The following is a 25,456-nucleotide window of genomic DNA, read 5'->3' as shown; positions in this document are numbered from 1 at the left end:
GGATGGATGGATGGAAGGATGGAAGTGTGCATTGATGGATGAATGGATGGATGGATGGATGAATGGATGGATGGAAGGATGGATGGAAGGATGGATGGATGGATGGATGGATGAAAGGATGGATGGATGGAAGGATGGAAGTGTGCATTAATGGATGAATGGATGGATGGATGGATGGATGGATGGATGGATGGATGGATGGATGGATGGATGGATGGAGATATCTCACCGTACACTTAGTCAACTGAGTCAAATTAAATCCTTAAACTAATGATTTTGCAGTCTAAAAAACATTTATATAAAAAATTTGTAGCAACTTTTGAACAAATTTGTTTGGGTTCATGTGTCTCTGCGGATGTGGCATGTATTCTTCTGAAATAACTCTGCACTGTAACGAAAATGTTGCTGTGTTGTGTTATAGGAGGAAGTACACAGTGCTCTTCATGCTCAGTGTATGTGTGGAAAAAAGAGATTTGACTGGCTGATAAGCTCGACTTATATACAGTATACAACACTGATACTGTACAGATATACACTGAAAGTGACATCACCTGCATATGGGTGAAAAGCTTTCTTCTATTCCTCTTTTACTGATAATTAGTGTATTTATGCCTGTGTTCAGGATGGCGGTCCCTGGAAGGGAGAGCTGTGTGGAGAGGCCAGTACTCTGCTGGAGTATTACGCCACTCAGAATGATATTTCACCTTTCCTGCAGGACCTGGCGTAAGTTTATATATAGTGTGCCTTTTCATCTCCTAATAAACATATCTACACAGACTCACATAATAAGATGTGTGTGTATATGTGTGTGTGTGTGCAGGAAGTGGGTGGCCTATAGTAAACTGTATCAGAGCCTGGAGGTGGACTCTACGGTATTGTTTCATCAGCTGACTAGTATTGAGTATCACTGGGACCAGCAGGAACTCCCGTACCAACAGGTAAGAGGCTTTAAAACATCTGAGACCTAAAAAATCAGAAGTGGTAAAAAGGAAATGCAGGTGTATTTAAGAAAATGTTTTAACATAAGCTTAACTGTTAGATCATTGAACAATTCAGATTTTCTATCTAATTTGTTTTAAAAAAACAAAAAAAATTAGTTTCATTTTAAATCCCTGATTGTGTATTTAGTGTTAGTTTTAGACACAGCTTCATACACAAATATAAAATCTACACTATACGGACAAATGTATTGGGACACCAGCCCTATGTGGTATTTCAGCCGTATGTGGTTCTTCCTAAACTGTTACCACAAATGCTGTAGAATTAAATATTCCCTATTTCACTTGAACTACGAGACCCAGACCTGTTCCAGCATGGCAATGCACCTGTGCACAAAGCCAGCTCCATGAAAATATGTTTTGGAGTGGAAGATCTTGAGGGGCCTGCTTTATTGATTGAGCACAAATCCCCAAAAACACACTCCTAAATATAGTGGAAAACATCTTCCCAAAACAGTGAAAATTATTCTAACAGCAAACGGGGACTAAATGTGAAATGGGATGTTAAAAAATCATATAAATCTTATGACTAGTTTCACTCTTGTATGAGGGGGTCTGGGGTGCATTTGGGGTCTTTCCCGAAGGCTAGGTGTTCAGTGGGGTTAAGGAAATCAGGGGTTTGTGCAATATGCTTGAGTTCTTCTACTTCAACCTTACCATGTCTTCATTGGAGTTCACCATGTGCAATGGGATGTTATGTTGCTGGAACAGTGTTTCCAGGGAAGGGAAATCGTAATGGAATGGCTATCGTGTGCTTTTATTTTTCTGGCAATGGGTCGAGGAAGAAGCACATATCAAAACATCGGGCTCCACATACTTTTTTGATGGTGTCGTTTATATATGAATTACAGTTCTATGTTAAAGAGCCACTCTTTTTGAACTAGCTCTGCGATAAAAAGCAATCTGATCAAAACAAACGATACCCGCTATGCTTTGCTAGCGAGAAATGATTCTCGCTAGCAAAGTGTCATTTCCTCACCATTTGATCAAGTTTTTTGATAAGTCCAAAATGTCTTCACTGTCACATCATTAAAACAGAGAAGAGCCTTTGCAATTTTTTATGTACCATAAATAAAGCATTAATAACGCAGAAAACTCACAGTTTAAGGCTATTCTGGATGATAAACTGTACCCCCTCCAGGGTTTACTCATGAATCAGCAAAGCTCCTTTAGCAGGAGACTCGTTCAGCTTGGCTGTAGAAAGGAATGATACAGGAGGTCCCGAGAGCAATCACACCGTACGACATAGAACACTGCACTGAGACAGTTTTAGGATTGTCTCACTGAGGCATCGTTACGTTAATTTACCTCTACTGCACTACATCACATCCTCACACTGTAACTGTTTCTTATTGCATACTGTATACACAATTATTTTTTATAGCGCTTTTAAAAATAAACATTGTTCCAAAGCAGCTTTATAGAGAAAAAGAGGTTATGAAGGTGGAATGTATAAGTTACCTGCTTATAAGTTTTTTCATTATAAGTTTATCTCTAATGAGTGAGCCAGTGCTGACTGTGGCAAGAAAATAACTCCATGAGATGACATGAGGAAGAAACCTTGAGAGGAACCGAACTTAAACAATTAACAATTTATATAAAAGGCGCTTTATACTTCCCACATGTTCTTTACAGCACAGTGTAATTCTGTCTTTGCATATCCCTGCGATGTTAGGAAGCTGGGGTCAGAGCGCAGGGTCAGCCATGACGCAGCACCCTTGGATCAATGAGCCTCGGCTGCCCATGACCGTCACCAGTTCACCGCCATTTCTTCATTTGACCACTTTTTATCACACTGCAGACCAGGAATAGCCCACAAGGTCTAGACGTCACAATTTGTCAAACTCGCTCAAATCCTTACGCGTCCCCATTTTTCCTGCTTCCAACACGTAAATTTTGAGAACAAAATGTTCGTTTGTTGCCTAATATATATATATCCCACCCACTTTCTTTCGGCTTCTCCCATTAGGGGTCGCCACAGCGGAACATATGTATTCATGATCCGCATGTTCGATTTAACACGTTTTTTACGCTGGATGCCCTTCCTAATACAACCCTTCCTATTTATCCGGGCTTGGGACCGGCACTAAGAGTGCACTGGCTTGTGCAACCCTAATGGCTGGGTTTATATATCCCACCTACTAACAGGTGATAATTAGTGTTAATAACTTCACCGCTCATAATGTTGTAATGTCATGATATTATGCACGATCAGTGTGCAATTGTTTGGCCGAAGGAAATCTTTATACCATTCCTTGACCCAGTTTTTTGCATATAAACAAAAACAATGCAGGTGTCTCACAAAAACCATAAAAGACAAGGTTTTTTGAGCCTTTTGTAATTTTTTACAATTTGGAGTTATTTTTGTAGGTTAGGTTCAAAGCTAGATTTCACATCTTTCAGTTCTCTATTGTTACTGTTGGCAGCCATTTGTGATAAAAACACTGGAATTTCATTTCTGGTTGAGGTGTATAGAAAAGAAGAACGAGTGTATAATGGTAAAAACTCTTGGGGCTTTCCAAGGCTTTTGAAAGTGTGTAGGCAAAGCTTCTAATTAAGCGTTGTACTCTAAAATCCTGCATGTAGGAGTGCAGTTGTAGGTGTGCAGAGAGAGGCAGTGTTGCTGCTGTCGCTGCTGCTGCTGAAATATTTGCATATGAAGTGTTGCTGTTTGTTTTCCACATGAGGTCTGATGTGGTTACTGATGGGCATGATGGGTTGCAAGAGCGCTCAAGTAGTCAAGTGTAATTTTCCATCTGTGTGTGTGTGTGTGTGTGTGTGTGTGTTAAACAGAAACAAGAATTGGGAGACTCTTTGCATGGCTTTCTGCAGTATGGTTTATGTTTGGTGTCCAAGTACAGAGATATTTTTCCTCCGACACCTAAATGTACACCGAGGCTACACACACTGCTCAGGTAAGGCACTCATAAGACCATTGCCTGAAACCAAATGTCCCCACAAACGAAGAAATATCTGACTGTTATGGTCAAGCGAAATAACTGAATTAATAAGTGTGTGTGTGTGTGTGTGTGTGTGTGTGTGTGTGTGTGTGTGTGTGTGTGTGTGTGTGTGTGTGTGTGTGTGTGTGTGTGTGTGTGTGTGTGTAGGGTTCTGGTCCAGATCTGTAAAACTAGAGCTTTTCAGAAGCTTAACCCAGCTAACTTTGCTTTACATGATGAGGTCATTGATGCAGTGCTGGTAAGAAGCAACTCAATAATAAAGTATGAAGTTAGAAATTAGCAACACTGCTATAATTACATTTTAATCACGATTTCATTGCTGGATTTTTCACAGAACGGTACTGAGGAGTGGTTCAACATTAAAAAAGGACTACACCAGCCAATGACGAAGGTGAAATATTTTTTTATATTATACATATTTTTTGTTTGTTTGTTTGTTTGTTTGTTTGTTGAAGGACTAAGTTGTCAAGTCAATGCGCATCTGTTGCAGGATTTGCTGGACGCAGTTAGCGCCTTCTCTCTATTGATTAAGGAAGTGCAGGAGGACATTTGTCTCAGCAAGGACGTGTGGAACAGAGTGTTTGTCAGGTAACAAGGTTGAATGTAGATAATAATATTTACCAGGTTTGATTTATTCATTCATTCATTCATTTTAATATTTAGGCTGAAATCAGTTCTTTAAAAACAGCTCATTTCTTTTTTTTTTTTTTTTTTTACACATATCATCCACATTATATTGGCACATTAAGCATTGTTGAAAGACTGCTAAAGACTCCAAGACTCCGATTTCAAGCACATGTTACAGATATCGAGAGGATCGAGTCTGATCAAATTTTCAAGACCTCAAATAATTCTAAAAGTCTAGTTAATTTCTGCTTAATTTCAGAATCAGAATTATTTTTATTGCCAAGTATCATAAGTTGCATGTACAAAGAATTTGTCATGATGTGCTGCTATTAAAATTAGAATAACTCCAAAAACTAGACAATAAAATAATGAAGTAATAAATAAAGATATACAGTACATTGAACTATACAGTTTGTGCAGGGGATGTAAAGTGAGGCAGTGCAAATGATAATGTAAGTAAGACATTTTCAGGCAATTTCCCAAATGAGTTCAAGGTAAGGGGTTGCAATATAGTGGCCCTTGTTGATTGTGTTAATTATTGTGCATTGCAACAATTAGAAAGGTTTTTAGAAGAAGAAAGTACAATAATATTTTGACAAAAAGGGCTGTATGTTGAGTTATTTTCAGAGGACAGTAAATCTGTACTGCTATACAAGCTGCATTATGACTACTCAAAAAATATAGTATATTAAATACATTTTTTTGAGAAGATAATACTAAAATGGTTCTAAAAATATATATTCTCAGGGAAGTACAAACAACCTCCCTTGTTCATCAAACAGCTTTTATAAGCTACTTTTAATCCAATATTACATATTTTAAAGGATATATGTCTCCTTTAATAGAATAAATCAATCAACTATATTTATAAAAGCAGGTCAATGCACATATAAATCATCAATCTAATAGAAATGATGACTCACATAGGCTTACTCAGTTTTTATATTATTAATGCTGTATTGGAAAAAAAAATAGATTTGTAATCCATTATGTATTTAAACTCTAAAATAAAGATAATATTTCACATGATTTAGTTTGTATGTCTAATCTTCCAATTATTTGAATTGATTATCTACTCATTTAATAAGTAAATAATTATCAATCCTAATTCTCTCCTCAGTGCTGTGCAGTTGGATGTGTTTACAGTCGTGTACCAGAAACTCGACTCTCTGGTGGGAAATTTCATTAAATTAATATAAATAATATAGCTGTATATACATGTGTGTGTGTATATATATATATATATATATATATATATATATATATATATATATATATATATATATATATATATATATATATATATATATACACACAGACATGTGTAAGACCTTGAGGCTATGTGTGAAATAGTGATCAATTTCACTATTATAAAAAAGTTTTTATAAAAAAAAAAAAAAAAATATATATATATATATATATATATATATATATATATATATATATATATATATATATATATATATATATTTTTTTTTTTATAAAAACTTTTTTATAATAGTGAAATTGATAGTTATTTTGCTGTATAATAAAGAATATTACATTAAGATTCGTGTGTGTGTGTGTGTGTGTGTGTGTGTGTGTGTGTGTGTGTGTGTGTGTGTGTGTAGCTGGCAGAGGAGCTTCAAGCAAAGCTGTGTCAGTTGGAGAATCATATGGATCAGTCTTTGGCTAACAGTCTGTTTCCTGTGTATCTGAGTCTGCAAACCATCCACAAAGAAAAAGCATATCTACAGAAAAGGTGAAACATTTATATATTAAAGCCACATGGTAGCAGAAATGTTACACAATATATAGACACAAGAGCAAGTTCAGTTTGCGGTTCAAGGCTCAAGTACACTGTCGGGGAAAATGTTAGGACCTTAAAACACTTAAAAAAAAAAAGTAACACTTGCTTTTCAGCTACATTATATAAGCAAGGTTTGAGGACACCTGACTATAAGAATGGTTTGTGAATTTTTAATATCCCGTTACAAATTTAATCCCCATTTACTGTTAACCTCTATTCTTCTGGGAAGATGTTCCACTAGATTTTGGAGTGTGTTTTTGGGGATTTCAGCTACATTCAGCTACAAGGGCATTAGTAAAGTCAAGGTGTTTAATAGTGTTAGTGTTAGACCTTAGGTTAATGTTACAGTTAGGGTTTGAGAGCATTTCAAATAAACATTTCAAGACATCCTATAAAAGTTTGGGGAAGACCCACATATACCTGGAAAAGTGAGGCGTCACAATACTTTTGCTCATATAATGTAAATGGATTTACGGTTCCTTGTAAAAATCAGAAGTTCATTTTTCGGGGGTGATTTTATACATTTCACAATGTGGGAAGGTTCAGGTGGGGGTGAATACTTTTGCAAGGACTGTACGAGGTGGTATCAAAAAGATTCTAAGCTATTTCTATTTCTAAAGCTATTCTGACCATGTACATAAACGAATCATTACAGAGTTAGAACAAAGGGTAAACGTGAAATTCCACGTGAAACTGGACAAATCTGCCACAGAGATGTTTGACATATGAGTTTGACATACGTCAATGCTGCAACGAGTCTTTCCAGTTGTTTAGAGTAAAACGTGCAATTCAAGAGCAGAAGAACATCACTGGAAGACGACGAGAGATCGGGAACACCTTCGACGAGCTCAACCCCCGAAAATGTCGAAACCATTTGGCATCTTGTGCATGATGATCGTCTGAGATAAATCAGACCTTGCCTTCTTCCTGAAGATGAAGATGCAGGTCAAAGTTCGCCGTTTTGACGCCGTTGAGACGATCCAGCGCAAATAGCAGAAGGTGCTTGATGCGCTTCGAAAAGAAGACTGGCGGGACACGTTCTAGAAGAGGCATTAACGCTGGGGGCGCTGTATTGCTGTGCAGGGGGACTATTTTGATAGTGATAGTCTGTAAATGTAGACAAATAAAGTACTTCTTGTAAGTTTCATCTCGAAACTTTTTGATACCATCTCGTAGTCTAAACGTGTGTGTGTGTCCATTTACAAGTTTGCTACAATTTTTTTTATTGTTTTCGATGATAAAATGTCTCATTTGATGGACCACCCAGAACTTACACATGCTTTTGTTTCTTGCTCAGAGATAAGTTGCTGCAGCTGACAAACTTCCACGAAGATTTCCGTGAGGCTCTGCCATACTGGCTGAATAAAGCTTACAGTACCACGATGGAGCGTGTGGAGAAAGCAGTGCAAGTGGATCAGGTAATATTGTGATCTTACATAGTGATGGAAAGGATGAAAATCATACATATATATTTTCCTTATTAGAAGTAGTAGTATAGCTATTGTATTGCTGTGTGTGTGTGTGTGTGTGTGTGTGTGTGTGTGTGTGTGTGTGTGTGTGTGTGTGTGTGTGTGTGTGTGTGTGTGTGTGTGTGAGTGACCCTGACGCTTTGGGTAACACTCTGAAACTGGTGTTTAAGACCCTGAGACCATATGTGACACCCTAAAACTGGTGTGTGAGACCCTGAGATTGGGTGTGTGAAACCCTAAGATTGTGTATGAGACCCTGACACTGTGTAACCCTGAGACTGTGTGTAAGACTCTGAAACTGTGTGTGTGTGTGTGTGTGTGTGTGTGTGTGTGTGTGTGTGTGTGTGTGTGTGTGTGTGTGTGTGTGTATGAGACCCTGACACTGTGTGTAAGACCTTGAGGCTATGTGTGTAACCCTGAAACTGTGTGTATAAGACTCTGAAACTGTGTATGTGTGTGTGTGTGTGTGTGTGTGTGTGTGTGTGTGTGTGTGTGTGTGTGTGTGTGTGTGTGTGTGTGTGTGTGTGTGTGTGTGTGTGTATGAGACCCTGACACTGTGTGTAAGACCTTGAGGCTGTGTGTGTAACCCTGAAACTGTGTGTATAAGACTCTGAAACTGTGTGTGTGTGTGTGTGTGTGTGTGTGTGTGTGTGTGTGTGTGTGTGTGTGTGTGTGTGTGTGTGTGTGTGTGTGTGTGTGTGATCCTGACTGTGTATAAGATCTTGAGACTAAGTGTGAGACCCTGAGATTGTGTGTATAAGACTCTGAAACTGTATGATCCTGAGACTGTGTGTAAGACCTTGAGATTGTGTGCGCGTGTGTGTGTGTATGAGACCATGACACTGTGTGTAAGACCTTGAGATTAAGTGTGAGACCCTGAGATTGTGTGTTAAACCCTAAAGCTGTTTGTGAGATCCTGAGACTGTTTATGAGACCCTGAGATTGTGTGTGTGACACTGAGGCAGTGTGTGATGATACGACTGTGTGTGATCCTGAGGCTTTGTGAGCTCCTAAAGCTTTATGTGACTCTGGACTGTGCTTCAGCTTTATTTACAGTATTTTAATCTGCCGATACAGTGGCCTGTGTTACCTCATAGTTATAACCCTTCTGTAACAGGAAGTCATGGTTGAGCATTATCCTGTTCTTAGGTACCCATGTGTACCAAAGAAAAATAAGCATACATTACATACTGTCAGGCTGCTGACGCGGAAGCAGATATAGTCCGATCATTGTCTTTATTGACTAGCAAAAAACAAAACACTCACAAGCCGAGGAAAACAACAAACAAAGACATCCGCTCGAAACGAGTTATCCATCATGAGCGCGAATGTCCAAAGCATAATCCAAAGTAAGCAAAGCCATCGGCAATGGGTAATCCAATGCAGAAATGGAGTTCAGAGATAACGCCAGCTGTGAATGCCGGCGTTCGAGCAGCCACGCGATTTTCCAGCATGACAATGCAACGACCGACAGCCTGTGACTCAAGAACGTGAGTTTAAGTAGTCTGATCTTTAATGAGCCACAGCTGTCGGTAATCAAGGAAAGCAGCGTGACTGCTATAGAGGGGGGCGTGGCAGGGTGAATCCCTGACAGCTACCGAGGGGGGCGTGGCAGGGAGATCCCTGACACATACATTAAGTTTTTTGTGGTAGAAAATATTATTAGCACTCTTTTGTAATGTGTTGGTACATTATCTACTCATAACTGAAATGTAAAAGTGTGTGTGTAGTTACAGCCTTTACAGTCTGGAACAGTACCGATAAAGCACAGCTCTTCAGCCGTTGATCTCGCAGCATGTCTACAGCCGATTTGTCAGCTTTGGGAACAACTGAGCTGGCCTGACTCAGAGGAAGGCTTCATGCTCATGGTCAAGCTGACAGAGGTGAACATCCACACACACAAACACACACACACACACACACACACACACACACACACACACAAACACACAAACACACGTTTTACTACTCTGTGTCTATCCAAATATTCCCATATGATGGTCAATGACCCCAAACTTATTTCCTTTCTTTAATGGAGGCCAGGTCTGTTTGTAACAGAAAACAACATAGGCCGGCATGACTACCAGTATTATTGAATATATTTTTTATGATTTAAAATGTATTTATTATGCCTCCTTATGCTAGATTAGTTTAATATTTTGTTATGCACCATACATACAAATGAGTGTTACTTTTAAATAGATATATAGCCTTTTAAAAGAGCATTATTAATATCATAATGCTATCTTTTCATATTCCTTGCTATTGAAATCAAAACATTTACTTATGCCAATGCATAGATTCGGTGGATGAATATAACAAATAATTAGGCTTATGTTGATAACGTAAGGTTGGACCATACTTACTTATAATTGATTAACCAACCGATAGTTTTTAAAATGAATACTGGATAAAACACAAACATAACACTGTCAGGGCAAGCTGGCAGGAAGAAGCCAGCATGCCTGACACGGGAGACATGGAAAGTCAGATGGATCCGTAGGATTCTTGGAAGGCGTACTGCCGTGGGGTTTATGACTTTGAAAATGGGGAATGGGCCCATGAAATGAGGAATGAGCCTCTTGCACATGACTTTAAGAGGCAGGTCGCAAGTGGAAAGTCAGATCTTTTCGCTGATCTGGTAGTGGGGAGCAGGACAGGCTTCTGGGTGGAGAACAATGGGGCCCAACCTGAAAGGGCGAGAGGCAGATGGTGCCGGTGGGCAGTGTATTATGGACATATTCAGCCCAGATAGTTTTTCTGGCCTGGTGGAGGAGTTTTGGGCACAAAGGATGCAGAGGCTAGTCTCTAGTTTCTGTTTGAACCTCTCCATCTTGCCATTGGTTTGAGGATGAAAGCCTCTGACAAATGAAGTCTTTCCAAAGATGGGCCAAGAACTTGAGCCTCTGATTTGAAGACAATGTCCCGGGACAAGCCATGCAGGCAGGTAGTTTCGGTAGGGGAATGACCCATCTTGGTGAACCGGTCGATTATTATGAGGATATCAGTATACCCAGCGGAGGGTCTTGTGACAAAGTCCTCATCGATGTGTGACCAAGGATGTGGGGAACAGAAAGGAGGTGAAGGAACCCTTATGGAAATGGATAGGGCACACCTAGAGCAGGCGGCAAAGTACGGCCAAGGTGCGAGGGGCGCCCGGGTGACAGTAAAAGAGAGAATTGTGACACTACTAAAAGAAATACAGACTGCAATTGTTCATGTCTATGTATAGTTCCTGCGGCAGGCAGCTCTTTGGGCTGATGAAAGATTAAATAAACTCTACTGAATCATGAAAATCTGCTTAGGGAAATAAATATGAATATATTCATTAATAAATATAATTAATAATAAATAAATTATAAATTATATATAATATAGAGCTCTCCGTGCAGCGCGCATTTTCACCTTTAAGTACAAACAGCACGTGGCGTTTGTGATTCACCTCTTGAAATTTGAATTTAAAGCCAGAAACAAACAGTATGGGTTTATGCTGATAGCCAATAGTTCCAGCAATCAACTATCGGTGCTTTGATCCCTATTAAAAACTAATGGGCATTTTAGTTTGAAAGTGAAACTTTACTATTAAATACAGATAAGTAACACATATTTATAATAACATTTTCAAAATATGTCTTTATTTTGCCCGTGGGCGTAGTTTGGGGACCCCTGGTCAAACCCATCATATATTCCTATTCTAGTGAGGACTTTTGTGACCAAGATAAAAAAAATAAAAGAAAAGTAAATGGATTCATAGCAGGGCAGTAACAGTAACTGGAAGTCAATGTTTCTTCACTCATACTGTTTTATAGAACTGATTGTTGGGTGGAATTATTTGATCGCATTATAAATAAATACAATAAATATGATTGTGTGTTAGGATATGTGCAAGATTGCCTCCATGTACTGCCGTTTGCTGAAAGTTCGGGTGAAGGAGCTTTCCCAGAATTGTGACCCAAGCAGTTCTGTCAACATGGTGAGCGATAAACACCTTAAAAAATCTTCTCTGATGATGCTCATTTAAAAAATAATTTGTGTCTAAACATCTCCTTGGAATAGTAGTTCAGTGGTCTGATCTTTGCTGTTCTCTCTGTAGCTGTGTGTTGTAGTAAACGATCTGGAGCACCTACGGTCAGTGTTGACCCGCCTACCTCAGCAGCTGAACTGGGCAGGGCTTCGAGAGCGGACCCGAAGCGTGATCGGAGAAAGCCAGTTTCAGAACACACTCCCCTCCCAGCTGCAGCACACACAGGGTGCCCTGAACCGAGAAATCCGCTCGGCCGTCGACACTCTCGGCCAGAAGGTAGTACACTTTTAGGGTGCAGTTTGAAAATTTATTTTGGATCTTAAAATTCCTATAAGGCAAACCAGAGATACTTTAGATGGACAAAAGGACACTTGACCTGACTTTGTCATATTTGGGTCTTCCACAAACTGTGTGAGACTCTGAGATTGTGTTTGACGCTGAGACCTGAGACCATGTGTAACCTGTGGGTCAATAATTCTGGACTTTTGAATAAATATTGGAAGAAAGTTGCTAAATCTAATGCTGACATTTTTATTGTGCTGCTTTTTCAGTGTGTGTGAGGGTTTGAGAAGTCCTGTAAAACACTGTGTGTGTGTGTGTGTGTGTGTGTGTGTGTGTGTGTGTGTGTGTGTGTGTGTGTGTGTGTGTGTGTTTCCTCTCCAGCTGCACACTGATATCGGGGATTATGTTCGCAGGATGGCCACACGACATCGGCTCCCTTCAAGATCCACAGAGGATGTGTGTTTCATAGTATTTCTTTCATTCTCTTAACTTTATGACTGTGTGTGCTCTTGAGACCATTAGGGATGTGTTTGAGACCCCGAGATTGTTTGCTCAATAACCTGAGGATGTGTGTGAGACCCTGAAGATGTGTGTGAGACTCTGAGGCTCTGATTTTGAGACGCTCTGTGTAATTTTGATGCTATGTGTAACCTGTGGGTCATTAATTATGATCTTTGAATAGTTTGAGGATTTCTACCTTTATGTAATCCATGACTGTTATTTAAAGCTGATTGTGCACTCTGTCTAGGCCGTGGATCCTCTGATGCGGTATTTGGAAAAGGAGCTGCAGTATATGAATGAAAATCTGGTACAGGAGAATTTTAACAGGTTGGCATTTTTTCTAGCACACATATCCTGTCCGGAAATGTTTTAGATGATTTTTCTCCAGTAAGTGATAAACTAATGACACAAAAAGCTCGGGTGCTGGACTAGGACTATTTCTAAATCAATCTGGCTGAATGAAATATTGCATTTTGCAGGAATACACTATAGGGTTTTTTTTTTTTTTTAGAAACAACTGACTTTTCCTGGCGTATGTGGTTTTTCCCCAGTCTTCTACCACAATGTTGGAGGCACACAACAGCATAGAATGACTTTGAATGTGGTAGCATGAAATCTTCCCTTCACTTGAACTAGGAGACCCAAATCTGATCTAGCATGACATCTGTGTGTTTCAGTTTGCTGACGCCGTTGTGGATGAATTCAGTGAAGATTCTGCACCAGGTTTCGAAGCAGGAGGATGCCAACACGGTGTATTTTCAGAGACTCCAGTTTACTCTACAGGTGTGTACCTCGTGTCTCAACTCAAACCCATGCACAATAACATCCCTGTATTAGATTACACAAGGAATTGTGTAGATTCTGCTCTCAAAAATAGTTCGATAGTTTGTGGACACTATATAGAAAAAAGTTTCGAGGCACCTAAGATTAATGATCTTAAAACATAGTGAAAACTTTTTTTTAGTAAATAAATTAATAAAGAACAAGTATGGAGAATCCTGAGGACAACCCAATTATATTAAAACACATACTGCCTAAAATCATTAGCTCTACCTTAACTAAAGTAAGGTCTTCTTCCATAAACCCCCTTCTTGGTCTTCCTCTTTTCCTCCTTCCTGGTGGCTCCATCCTCAGCATTCTCCTACCGATATACCCCATGTCCCTCCTCTGCACATGTCCAAACCATCTCAACCAGGCCTCTCTCACTTTGTCCCTAAAACGTCCTGCATGCGCTGTCCTTCTAATAAACTCATTTCTAATCCTGTCCATCGTCGTCACTCCCAACAAAAACCTCAACATCTTCAGCTCTGCTACCTCCAGCTCCACCTCCTGTCTTTTACTCAACGCCACTGTCTCTAAACAATACAACATCTCAGGTCTCACCCCAGTCCTATAAACTTTCCCTTTCACTCTCACAGATACTCTTCTATCACAAATCACTCCTGCTATCACTCTTCTCCACCCACTTCACCCTGCCTGCACTCTTTTATTCACTTCTCCAACACACTCTCCATTACTTTACACTGTTGACCCCAGGTACCTGAACTCCTCCACCTTCTCCACCTCTTCTCCCTGCAACCGCATCACTCCACTGCCCTCCCTCTCATTCACACACATGTACTCTGTCTTAATCCTACTGACTAAATGAAAGTAAGGTAAAAGTAAAAAAAAAAAAAAAGTTCACTTTTATTACAAAGAATTTGATTTTTTTTTATACTTCTGATATTTTATCCATTTAAACCTTCTTTGGGGTCGAAAAACAAATATTTATGTTCAGTGCCAGATTTTAAAAAGAAGATGAATTCACTCCCATCAGTAAGTTCATTAAATAAAAAACTGTGGCTTCGAACTGAACAAACAACAGAGCAGTAGTGATGCAAAAAATTCCTGAGAGTTCGATTAAGAAAAATAAAATGAATTCAGTGTACAATGTGTTCATTAGTGTATTGATTTGCAGTTAAAAAACAAAAAACCTTTGTTCCCCTTTTTAATTAAACAGTAAATCAGAAAAGAGAGAAAATGGCTTTTCAATGTTTAAAGTTATTAATTCAATACCATATACAATACTAAATATGATCAATGCTGTAAAGTGTATTTTTAAAAGTATTGGGTCACCTTGTCATAACTTTGCTATGTGATTTTTGAGCATTGCATTCCACATTCCAGTCTAACAGTAAAACGGAATTTTATTGCTGCTCTTTTCTTAGAAAGAAGTGCCCACTCTAGAGCCATTACAAAAAGTTTAAATTATATGAAACAAACTAGAGCAACAAAGATCACAGACAATCTAGTAGAACATGGTAGAAGGTGGGCCAGGGCAGGTCAGGGCAGGGTGGAGCGGGGCAGGTCGGGGTGGGTGGGGCAGGGCAGGGCTGTCCAGATATTTTGTGCAGGTACAACATTGTAAATAGAGGAAATGAGTGGGACTCTTTTTTTCCCCCTGAAACTCTCTTGTTGCTTTTCAAAAGCATATTTCATAGCATTCCATATGAACTGCTTGGAGTGAAGCCAGAATGTTGGTTGAAGACACTGGGGCATAATGTGCTGATTGTTGATCAGTAATTTTAAATCCGGGTTGTTGAAAAATCCCAAATAACTCAAAGTCAAGTCAAGTCAAGTTTATTTGTATAGCGCGTTTCACAACAGACATTGTCTCAAAGCAGCTTTACACAAATCAACAGTGAAGGTGAATGATGTGCATTTATCCCTGATGAGCAGCCGTGGCGACTGTGGCAAGGAAAAACTCCCTTAAATGTTATGAGGAAGAAACCTTGAGAGGAACCAGACTCAAAAGGGGAACCCATCCTCATTTGGGTGACATCAAGAGTGTGATCATAAATCTTTCAACAATACAGAACACTGGAGAGTGAGAACTAACATGAGCACTGAAGTATAAGATTATAAGTTATGTTCTTTTTGCAGTCTTATACAGTCTATATGGTTGGTAGCTCCTAGTTTTATGAGCTCAGCATTTGTGATCATCACAGATCCAGCATCAGCTTCTCCATGCCAGAGCCTTTAAACACTCCAGGAGGTCCAATGTCAAAACTCCACACATGTAGTGGGATCCAGTTGGCACTGGTACGTCTCTAGATGGTTCGGGATGTTTGCAAGTTCGGCATCTACTTCTTTAAAGGTCCGTAATCATCACAAGGTGGGACGTGACTGGAGCTGGCCAAACCTCAGGATGCCTCGGGATGGGGAGAGAAAGAGAAGCAGTGGAGAGGAATTAGCGTAGCTGCTGTTCATGATATTAACAGCACAAGTTGATAATGTGCATGTGATCAGATGTTTTGGACCACAAGGTTATGATGTGATGTGTGTTATGTGTAGGCTTTGCTAAAAAGATATGTTTTTAATCTACACTTAAACTGGGAGAGTGTGTCTGAGCCCCGAACACTGTCAGGAAGACTATTCCAGAGTTTAGAAGCTAAATGTGAAAATCCTTCAGTGGACTTTGCTATTCTAGGAACTACTAGAAACCCAGAGTTTTAAGATCTCAGGGAGCGTGGCGCATTGTAGCGTGTTAAAAGACTGGAGAGATACATGGGAGCCAAACCATTAAGTGCTTTATAAGTAAGAAGTAATAGTTTGTAGACTATTCAAAACTTAACAGGAAGCCAATGAAGGGACGATAAGATTGGAGTTATATGATCATATTTTCTTGACCTTGTAAGAACTCTGGCTGCTGCATTCTGAACTAACTGAAGCTTGTTTATTAATGATGCAGGACATCCACCTAGTAATGCATTACAATAGTCTATTCTAGAGGTCATGAACGCATGGACGAGCTTCTCTGCATCGGATATAGATAAAATTTTTCTTAGCTTAGAAATATTTCTAAAGGTGAAAGAAGGCTGTTTTTGTAACTTGGTTGATATGATTATTAAAAGATAAGTTGCTGTCTAAAATAACTCCCAGGTCTTTTACCATTGAACTAGTGGTTACAGAACATCCGTCTAAATGCAGGTTGAGATGCTGCAGCTTCTGTATACTAGTTTTTGGGCCGATGAGCAAAATCTCCGTCTTATCAGAATTTAGTAGTAGAAAGTCATGGGTCATCCAATCTCTTATTTCCTTAACACACTCAGTTATTCGAGCTAATTGAGCTGTATCGCCTGGTTTAGATGAGATATATAGCTGAGTATCATCAGCATAACAATGGAAGCTAATTCCATGCCTTCTAATAATATTTCCTAAGAGAAGCATGTATATTGTGAAGACCAGGGGTCCTAGAACTGAACCTTGCGGCACGCCATAATTTACTTGCATTAGCCTGAATAGCTCTCCATTTAAATCTACGAAATGGTAACGATCGGACAGGTAGGATTTAAACCAGCCTAATGCCTGTCCCTGAATGCCGATGTAATTCTGTAGGCGATCGAGGAGGAGATGAAGCGAGATGAAGCCTTGGTCTGAAGCTAAAAACAGGTCATTAGTGATTTTAACTAGGGCAGTTTCTGTGCAATGATGGGGCCTAAAACCTGACTGAAACTCTTCAAAGATATTGTTCTCTTGCAGGTAGGAACATAACTGGTCAGCGACAATCTTTTCTAAAATCTTAGCCATTAATAGGAGATTTGAAATAGGTCTGTAGTTCGATAGCGTGTTTTGATCCAGATTAGGTTTTTTTAATGAGGGGCTTAATAACTGCTAACTTGAGGGATTTAGGGACATGACCTAACGATAGTGAGGAGTTAATAATATTGAGAAGAGGCTCACCAGCTGTATATAACACTTCCTTCAGTAGTTTAGTAGGAATTGGATCTAACTGACATGTTGTTGATTTAGCTTTGATAATAACATCATACAGCTCTTCCTGTCCTATACATGTGAAACAGAGTAGTTTTTGAGTTGTAGGCGAGATAATGTCAGGAGATGCTGTCAGAGGTTGGACCGCCACAATTGTTTTTCTAATGTTATATATTTTTTCAGTGAAGAAATTCATAAAGTCTTCACTACTAAACTGTGATGGAACACAATTTTTAGATCCCTGATTTGTAGTTAGCCACAAAATAAGACGGCAAGAAACTATAATGGTGGTGTAAATTTAAAATATTTTGCATTATTAGCAAAAAATAGTTTCTTCAGCCATTCTTCATTGAAACTGTATCCCACACCTGATTCTCCATCGCATACTGATTATTCTTTCATAACATTATAATATAAAACCGTAAATGGTATATCATATATTTTAATGGTAAATCTGTAACAATATGTGTATGGGTATGTGTGTGTGTGTGTGTGTGTGTGTGTGTGTGCGCATGTGTGTGTGTGCGCATGTGTGTGCTGGGCAGTGCTTGGAACAGTGTTTTCATGCTGAAGGGAACGGACTTCCGCTGGAAACGCTACAAACAGAGGAATATAAGGTCAGTGATTAAACCACATTTCATTGTGAACATTTTAGATTTAGAGAATCAGCTTTTTCGTCACCACTTCTTCTTCTTCTTCTTCTTCTTCTTCTTTCGGCTGCTCCCATTAGGGGTCGCCACAGCGGATCATCCGTCTCCATACCACCCTGTCCTCTATATCTGCCTCTTTTACACCAACTACCTGCATGTCTTCCCTCACCACATCCATGAACCTCCTCCTTGGCCTTCCTCTTTTCCTCCTACCTGGTGGCTCCATCTTCAGCATTTTTCTACCAATATAATTCATGTCGTCACCACTTCGTTAGCATTAAAATCAGGCCAATTACTTCCTCAGTTTGAATTCCTGCAAAGTCTACAGATAGAATTTTTTCCCCCATTTAAGTTACCCAAATAAATGGAAAGAAAAAGTACTATTAAATCTTTATGTTGGTTGTTTGTACAAACTGTAATGGATTTGGACTACATGAAATAGATACAAAGTTAAAATGTGCTAAAGTGGATTCATACAGGGGAAATAAAATTTCAAGTTTGGAAGCTGTACAGTAATCATCTATAATTTCCATCTATAAAGTTGTCACAGACCTTTTACATAAATCATATTTTTTATAGTTTTTTGCCAAGTTTGTTTTAATTTCTCATTCCAGGCTCTGCAAACCCACCTGATGCTCAACGCCATGAGCTGCCAGCAGCTAATAGAAAAGTTTTTTGAGAGGAAAGTGTGGGAGCAGGTATGGTGTACACTAAATAGACAAATGTTTGTGGATCCCTGACCATAAGATTTGTATTTGCTTTGTGAATATCCCATTCCACATTTAGCCCCAATACAGTGCATCTGGAAAGTATTCACAGCGTTTCACATAGATTATATAGGAGAAAAAAATTTATCTTGAACAGGGTGACAATAATTATGCTTCTGTGCTACTACTGTTTTTTTTTTTTTTTTAAAAGGAAAGATTTTTTGTTTTTATGTTACAGCCTTATTCCAAGAGGGATTACATTCATTATTATCCTCAAAATTCTACAAACAATACCCCATAATGTCAACGTGAAAGAAGCTGGTTTGAAATCTTTGCAAATTTATTAAAAATAAAAAACCACATGTACATATATATTTACAGCCTTTACCATGACACTAAAATTGAGCTCCTGTGCATCCTGTATCCACTGATCATTCTTGAGATGTTTCTACAACTTGATTGGATTCCACCTGTGGTAAATTCAGTTGATTGGACATGGTTTTGAAAGGCACACACACTTGTCTATATGAGGTCCCACAGTTACAGTGCATGTCAGAGCACAACCCAAGCCATGAAGTCCAAGGAAATGTCTCTAGACCTCTGAGACAGGACTGTATCGAGGCACAGATCTGGGGAAAAAATTTCTGCAGCATTGAAGGTCCAAATGAGCACAGTGGCCCCCACCATCTGTAAAAGGAATACATTTGGAACTACCAAGACTCTTCCTAGAGTAAAATGCCCGGCCAAACTGAGCGATCGGGTGCAAAGGGCTTTAGTCAGGGAGGTGACCAAAAACCCGGATGGTCACTCTGAAAGCGCTCCAGTGTTTCTCTGTAGAGAGAGGAGAACCTTCCAGAGGAACAATAATCTCTGCAGCATTCCACTCCTTAGTAAAAGGCACATGACAGCCCACCTGGAGTTTGCCAAAAAAGGCACCTGAAGGACTCTCAGACCATGAGAAACAAAGATTGAACTCTTCTAAACCCAGACTTAAACCTGTATAAACATCTCTAAAGAGATCTAAAAATGGCTGTGCACCAATGCTCCCCATCCAACCTGATAGACCTTGAGAGGTTCTGCAAAGTGAATACATTCCTGGGAAGATGTTCTAGATGTTGGATTTTGCTTGTGGAGATTTGTGCTCATTCAGCCACAAGGGTGTGGGTGTTAGTAAAGTCAGGTACTGATGTACGTGAGGTGAGGAGAGGAGGCCTCAGTCAGCTTTCACAAACACCTCAAAGGTGTTCAGTAGGGTTGGGGGTCAGAGCACTGTAGCAGGAACTTTTTTTTCACTTCAATCCATTTAAAGCATATGTTCATGAAGTTGGCTTTATGCACAGGGGCATGGTCATGCTGGAACAGATTTGGGTCTCCCAATTAAAGTGAAAGAAAAATGTTCTGATGCTGCGTTCAAAGACATTTCATAAATAATTGGTTATGGCTGGAAAAGTTTGCTGTCCCAATACTTTTGTCCAGATAGGGTACTTACAGTGTATGTCTGTGTATGTGTGAAAAGGAGAAATACATTTAGATGTGATTATTATTGGGAAATATTTGTGTTCTTAACAGAAAGTGTGTCACGGAGAGAAATACGGCGCAGTAACACTCATCACCTCGTACAAGCGCTCAGAGTCGAAACTGCATGTGGAGGTGCTGAATGCAGTGAACCTCATTCCCCTCGACTCCAACGGTACACAGCATGAGCCTGCTTTAACAGCATTATGACTATTAAATGTTGAATATTGCAATGTTATTTATGTTATATGAAATGTATTCTGGATACAAATGTTTTTCTTTTTAACGTCAGGAGATATCATCTAATATTTCATCAGAGAACATTTTGTCTACTGGAAATTATTTAGATATTGTTTATCTCAAGGTCACTTCCTGAAACCATTTTGATTTTAATTTTATGGGAACAGATTACATCCAGAAACTAATAGAAATTTGGCTTTTGTCATTGAATGAGTCATGACAAAATTCAGACTAATGCTTCTGTTTAAGACTAAAGTCATACTCATTATTTTTTTACTCTTCAGGTTTCAGTGACCCGTTTGTTCAACTGTCATTGGAGCCACGGCACATTTTCCCACAGGTGGACCAACGATCGACTAAGGTCAAAAACCGTGACTTGAACCCACTGTTTGAGGAGTGCTTCGAGTTGTAAGTAATTAACATACAAATTACAATGGCTTAGAACTATTTAATTTAACTGTATTTGTAGAGCGCTTTTAACAATGGTCATTTTTGTAAAGCAGCTTTTCCCAGATAAAGAGGTTATAACATTTACATTTATAACTTTAATGCCTATAAATTGACCCTTAATGGGCAAGCCAGCGGTGACTTTGTCAAGAAAAACGTCCTGAGACGTTATGAGAAAGAAACCTTGAGAAGAACCAGACTCAGAAGGGAACCCATCCTTATCTGGGTGGCATTGACTGTCCATTCATTACAGTTTTATCAATGTTGACTACAATCATCATGAAGAGTTTGACAACCTCAACAATAATAGAACTATAATAAATCAATATTCAATGACCTCAGATGAGGAGGGTTCACTTTTGAATCTGGCTCCTCTCAAGGTTTCTTCTTCATACCATCTAAGAGAGTAGATAGAATTAAAGATTAAATAGATAGAATTAAAGATTAATTTAAAAATTCTAAATGTATATTTGTGAATCTATAAAATCCTGTATAAAGTCAAGCTTACTAGATTGCATACAAGAAAAAAAATCTTGATGCCAATAATTATGCTTCTGTACTTTTATAGATTATTTGTATTTATTTAAAGAAAGGAAACATTTCTTAGCTTCATTTAATTTGTGTACTGTAGTCCTTTGCGTGTGTGTTGTTTAAGGGCTTGTGATGTTAATAGTCCTCCTGTGCTGCGGGGGGCGCAGTGCTGTGTCTTTACAGCAATGTCAGTCAGCCGGAGCGTGCCTCCTGGTGACGGTACTGGACTACGATGCCTTGCGCAGCGACGACTTTGAAGGAGAGGCGTTTCTCTCGCTGAAGGCGGTGCCTGGAATCGCGGGAGGTGAAGGCCCTGTTCTCAATCCCGCTCAGATCCGCCTGCCTCTGCTGCACCCCAAACCAAACAGTACGAGTTTTCCATTTCTCCCGCTGCTTTTGAAACGTTATCTTCACAACCGTGGTGCACAAATAACACTGTACTTAAGTAGCTTTTTCACGTATCTGGACTTTACTGAATTATTTCCTTTTGGGGAGACTTTTACTTTACTACATTTCAAAGTCTAGTATCTTATTTTTTTACTTCACTACATTTTGCAAAATTAACTGGTGGTCTAGTGGTTAGGATGCGGCGCTCTCACCGCTGCGGCCCCTGTTCGATCCCCGGTCACGGAACCGACCCCAGCCATTAGGGTTGCACAAGCCAGTGCACTTTTGGTGCCGGCACACTCTAAGCCCGGATAAATGGGGAGGGTTGCGTTAGGAAGGCATCCAGCGTAAAAACATTTGCCAAATCAAACATGCAGATCAGAAAATACGGATGAACCGCTGTGGCGACCCCTAATGGGAGAACCCGAAAGAAAGAAGTAAAAACTTAACTGGTCAAACCAATCAGGGTCGAGCGTGCGCTCTGTTTTTAACTTAATTTGATTGTCACTTGATGGCTACTTAGCATGAACATACAGTTCAGCATCAGTTCATCAGCAAGCAGAAGATTTAGAGAGGAAGAAATGATGGAAGAAACTCCAGACTCGAACTCGCCAGAACACCTGTGACCTTATTTGCACAATTTATTTTTTTGGGGATTTTGGCCTCATGATAGTTTTAATAGATATCAATCAGTGTTTGAGTCATTAATATTTTTCTATTAATAGATCAGTGTGCTGAGAGTCACATTAGAGTCTTTTCACATCAACTGAGTTGATTAAGCAAAGAGTCTTGTGATAACAAATGAAAATAGGACAAATCTTTGGCTACTTTTAAATTTTGGTAAATTTGAAGGCAAATACTTTTACTCAAGTGAAAGTTTAAAGGGACACTTTTACTTAGTTTACCTAGTGCATGTCTACTTTAACTCAAGTACATGTTTTGTGTATTTTGTCCTTCACTGCTCTACAGTGCAAACTCCAATTCAACTTCATAAAACTTGAGCTCTCGAGTCCCAGCCATTAGTCTTATTCATTCATTTTCTCCCGCTTATCCGTAATTCGGGTCGCGGGGGCAGCAGTCTAAGCAGTCTTCGACTGCTGCCCAATCCTCTCAGCACCGTCCCTTACGGTCCCTCCTGCAGGTGGTGAGCCCACAGGAAGGCGGCCCGACATCACGGTCCTTGATATTTTCCTCGTAAGGGACCCCTGGAGCATAGAGGGTTAAGGGCCTTGCTCAAGGGCCCAAGAGTGGCAGCTTGGCGATACCAGGGCTTGAACCCCAGACCTTCCGATCGGCAACACAGCGCCTTAACCGCTGGAGCCACCACTCCCCCTAGTCTTATTGTCTAAAGTTTAAAAACTTAAACATCCCTCCAAGGACAGGGAATCCAAGAGAGCAAAAAATTGGTTATGCTCTATAGGTGAGACAGACATAGCTCTCACAACCCTGCCAATCAGACTGAAATGAGCTAATCGGGGTGCTAGTGAGCTCATAGTGCTCCACACAGCCAGCCAAAAAGATGTATTTAGGCTTTGTGTCACAGAGGAAATGTTGACCTTACACACTTCCAGTTAGTAGCTAGTACAGTTACATTAATGGCATTTGGCATCTAATTCTCACAACTGAGCAGCTATGGAGTTAAGGGCCTTGCTCAGGGAGTGGCAGCTCCCAATAAACTGGGACTTTCAGGTTCCTTGTAAGTGATCAACCAAGCAGGGACTTTTTATTATTAACAATTGGAGACCACTCTGTGCAGATGGGGATGGTTTCACATCGACAGCCTATAGATCTATGAGCAACTTACTAGACAAATTACAAGGTCCTAAGCAACTCAAGATCTTTGAGGATGGATTTGGACTGTAATTAAAACCAACAGTCTACTACAATGGCTCAGGAAAGCGGGTTGCACGAACAGTTCTACATTTAAGCACCTTACCGAACAGAACACCTCAACAATGAATGGACATTCGGTGTTGAGGATGACGGGTTCCCTTTTAAATCTGGCTTCTCTCAAGGTTTCTTCCTCATGCCATCTGAAGGAGTTTTTCCTTGCCAGTCACCACTGGCCCACTCAGTAGGTATAAACGTACAATTATAAGGGACAAACTTATAGACCAGGGGTCACCAACCTTTTTAAAACTGAGAGCTACTTCTTGGGTACCGAATAATGTGAAGGGCTACCAGTTTGATACACACTTCTGAAATGATTTGCTCAATTTACCTTTAATTATATATTATTAATAATAATGATATTCATCTATGTGAAGACACTGATCATGTTAATGATTTCTCACAATAATTATCAACAATGATTTTAACAAGGTAGGAAACAGGTAAGTGGTGCTATAGTGAGCTATTTTTTTAGAAAAGGCCCACCATGTTGGTGACCCCTGTTATAGACACTAAACTCATATTATTTTATACATCTTTATAACCCCTTGTAAAAGTGCTATATAAATAAAAATATATCGAATTGAATTATCCCTTTTTGAGGAGGTAAAAGTTACTTCATGGTTCAATTTAAGGTTAACACAATTAAATAAGTTTAACCCCTGCAATCTAGAAATTCCTAAATTGTCGATCTTTCTGGGAAAATTTCAAAAGTAGTGGGTCTAGAACCATCAGCCAACCAAAAAAATAAATAAATAAATAAATAGCCCAGAGAACCTTTTTTGGATTGGGAAATAATTGATCAAATGTTAATAAAAACATCTGGGTGTTTCCAGGTGACACGACTCTGAAGACGCTAGAGAGCAGAAGGAACGAGCGTGAAGCTCAGGCCTTCGTCAAACTGCGCAGACAGAGAGAACGCAAATCTCAGGAAGCCTAAATCTCAAAGTCTTGGAGGCGAGAGTTTTGGAACCGATCATCTCTACTGATGTTCTGTATTTATCTGGAGACAGTAATGTTATAGTGATTTAGGTGTTTATTCTAGAGCAGAGATGGTAAAAGACAGGAGGTGGAGCTGGAGGTAGCAGAGATGGAGATGTTGAGGTTTTCGTTGGGAGTGACGAGGATGGACAGGATTGGAAATGAGTTTATTAGAGGGACAGCGCATGTAGGATGTTTTGGAGAAAAGGTGAGGGAGGCGAGATTGAGATGGTTTGGACATGTGTAGAGGAGAGACGTGGGGTATATCAGTAGGAAAATGCTGAGGATGGAGCCACAAGGAAGGAGGAAAAGAGGAAGACCAAGGAGGGGGTTTATGGATGTGGTGAAGAAAGACATGCAGGTAGTTGGTTTAAAAGAGGCAGATGTAGAGGACAGGGGGGGGTATGGAGACGGATGATCCGCTGTGGCGCCCCCTAAAGGGAGAAGCCGAAAGAAGAAGAAAATGAAGATGTTATCCTCAAACACGCTTATGTGTATATTATTGTGTGTGAAAGTGTGAAAAGACCAGACTTGTAACGCAGGAACAGTTTTACACCAGGATCATGATCAGGGACCATCTATCTAAAATATTAGAATGAAATATTCATATGAAAGGTTTTGCTTGATGAAATCTCTGCTCTCTTTTATTTTCCTGTATAGTTTGCTTTAAATTAAAAACCACATTTGTATAAACATACTTGACTTG

The 25,456-nt window shown here is 39.5% G+C and overlaps 1 protein-coding gene across 1 annotated transcript in view; it reads left to right on the top strand.

The window, feature by feature from the left end:
- The window catches only part of unc13d (unc-13 homolog D (C. elegans)), a 45,615-nt gene extending 20,170 nt beyond the window's left edge, over positions 1-25,445 (top strand). Inside the window, exons 14-34 of the mRNA XM_083556455.1 lie at positions 623-723; positions 821-938; positions 3,792-3,913; positions 4,106-4,196; positions 4,293-4,349; positions 4,449-4,546; positions 5,706-5,757; positions 6,196-6,326; positions 7,672-7,792; positions 9,574-9,726; positions 11,721-11,816; positions 11,937-12,143; positions 12,531-12,605; positions 12,898-12,977; positions 13,328-13,433; positions 17,948-18,019; positions 18,667-18,750; positions 20,329-20,449; positions 20,799-20,922; positions 21,660-21,859; positions 24,606-25,445. Coding sequence (XP_083412581.1) covers positions 623-723; positions 821-938; positions 3,792-3,913; positions 4,106-4,196; positions 4,293-4,349; positions 4,449-4,546; positions 5,706-5,757; positions 6,196-6,326; positions 7,672-7,792; positions 9,574-9,726; positions 11,721-11,816; positions 11,937-12,143; positions 12,531-12,605; positions 12,898-12,977; positions 13,328-13,433; positions 17,948-18,019; positions 18,667-18,750; positions 20,329-20,449; positions 20,799-20,922; positions 21,660-21,859; positions 24,606-24,709 — 2,313 coding nt within the window. The 3' untranslated portion in view covers positions 24,710-25,445. The remainder of the gene's footprint in view (positions 1-622; positions 724-820; positions 939-3,791; positions 3,914-4,105; positions 4,197-4,292; positions 4,350-4,448; positions 4,547-5,705; positions 5,758-6,195; positions 6,327-7,671; positions 7,793-9,573; positions 9,727-11,720; positions 11,817-11,936; positions 12,144-12,530; positions 12,606-12,897; positions 12,978-13,327; positions 13,434-17,947; positions 18,020-18,666; positions 18,751-20,328; positions 20,450-20,798; positions 20,923-21,659; positions 21,860-24,605) is intronic.
- Positions 25,446-25,456: the final 11 nt, after the last annotated feature.

This window comes from Silurus aristotelis (assembly GCF_946808225.1).
Source record: "Silurus aristotelis genome assembly, chromosome: 12".
Classification (NCBI taxonomy): domain Eukaryota; kingdom Metazoa; phylum Chordata; class Actinopteri; order Siluriformes; family Siluridae; genus Silurus; species Silurus aristotelis.
This window is presented reverse-complemented; position numbering and strand designations above follow the sequence as displayed.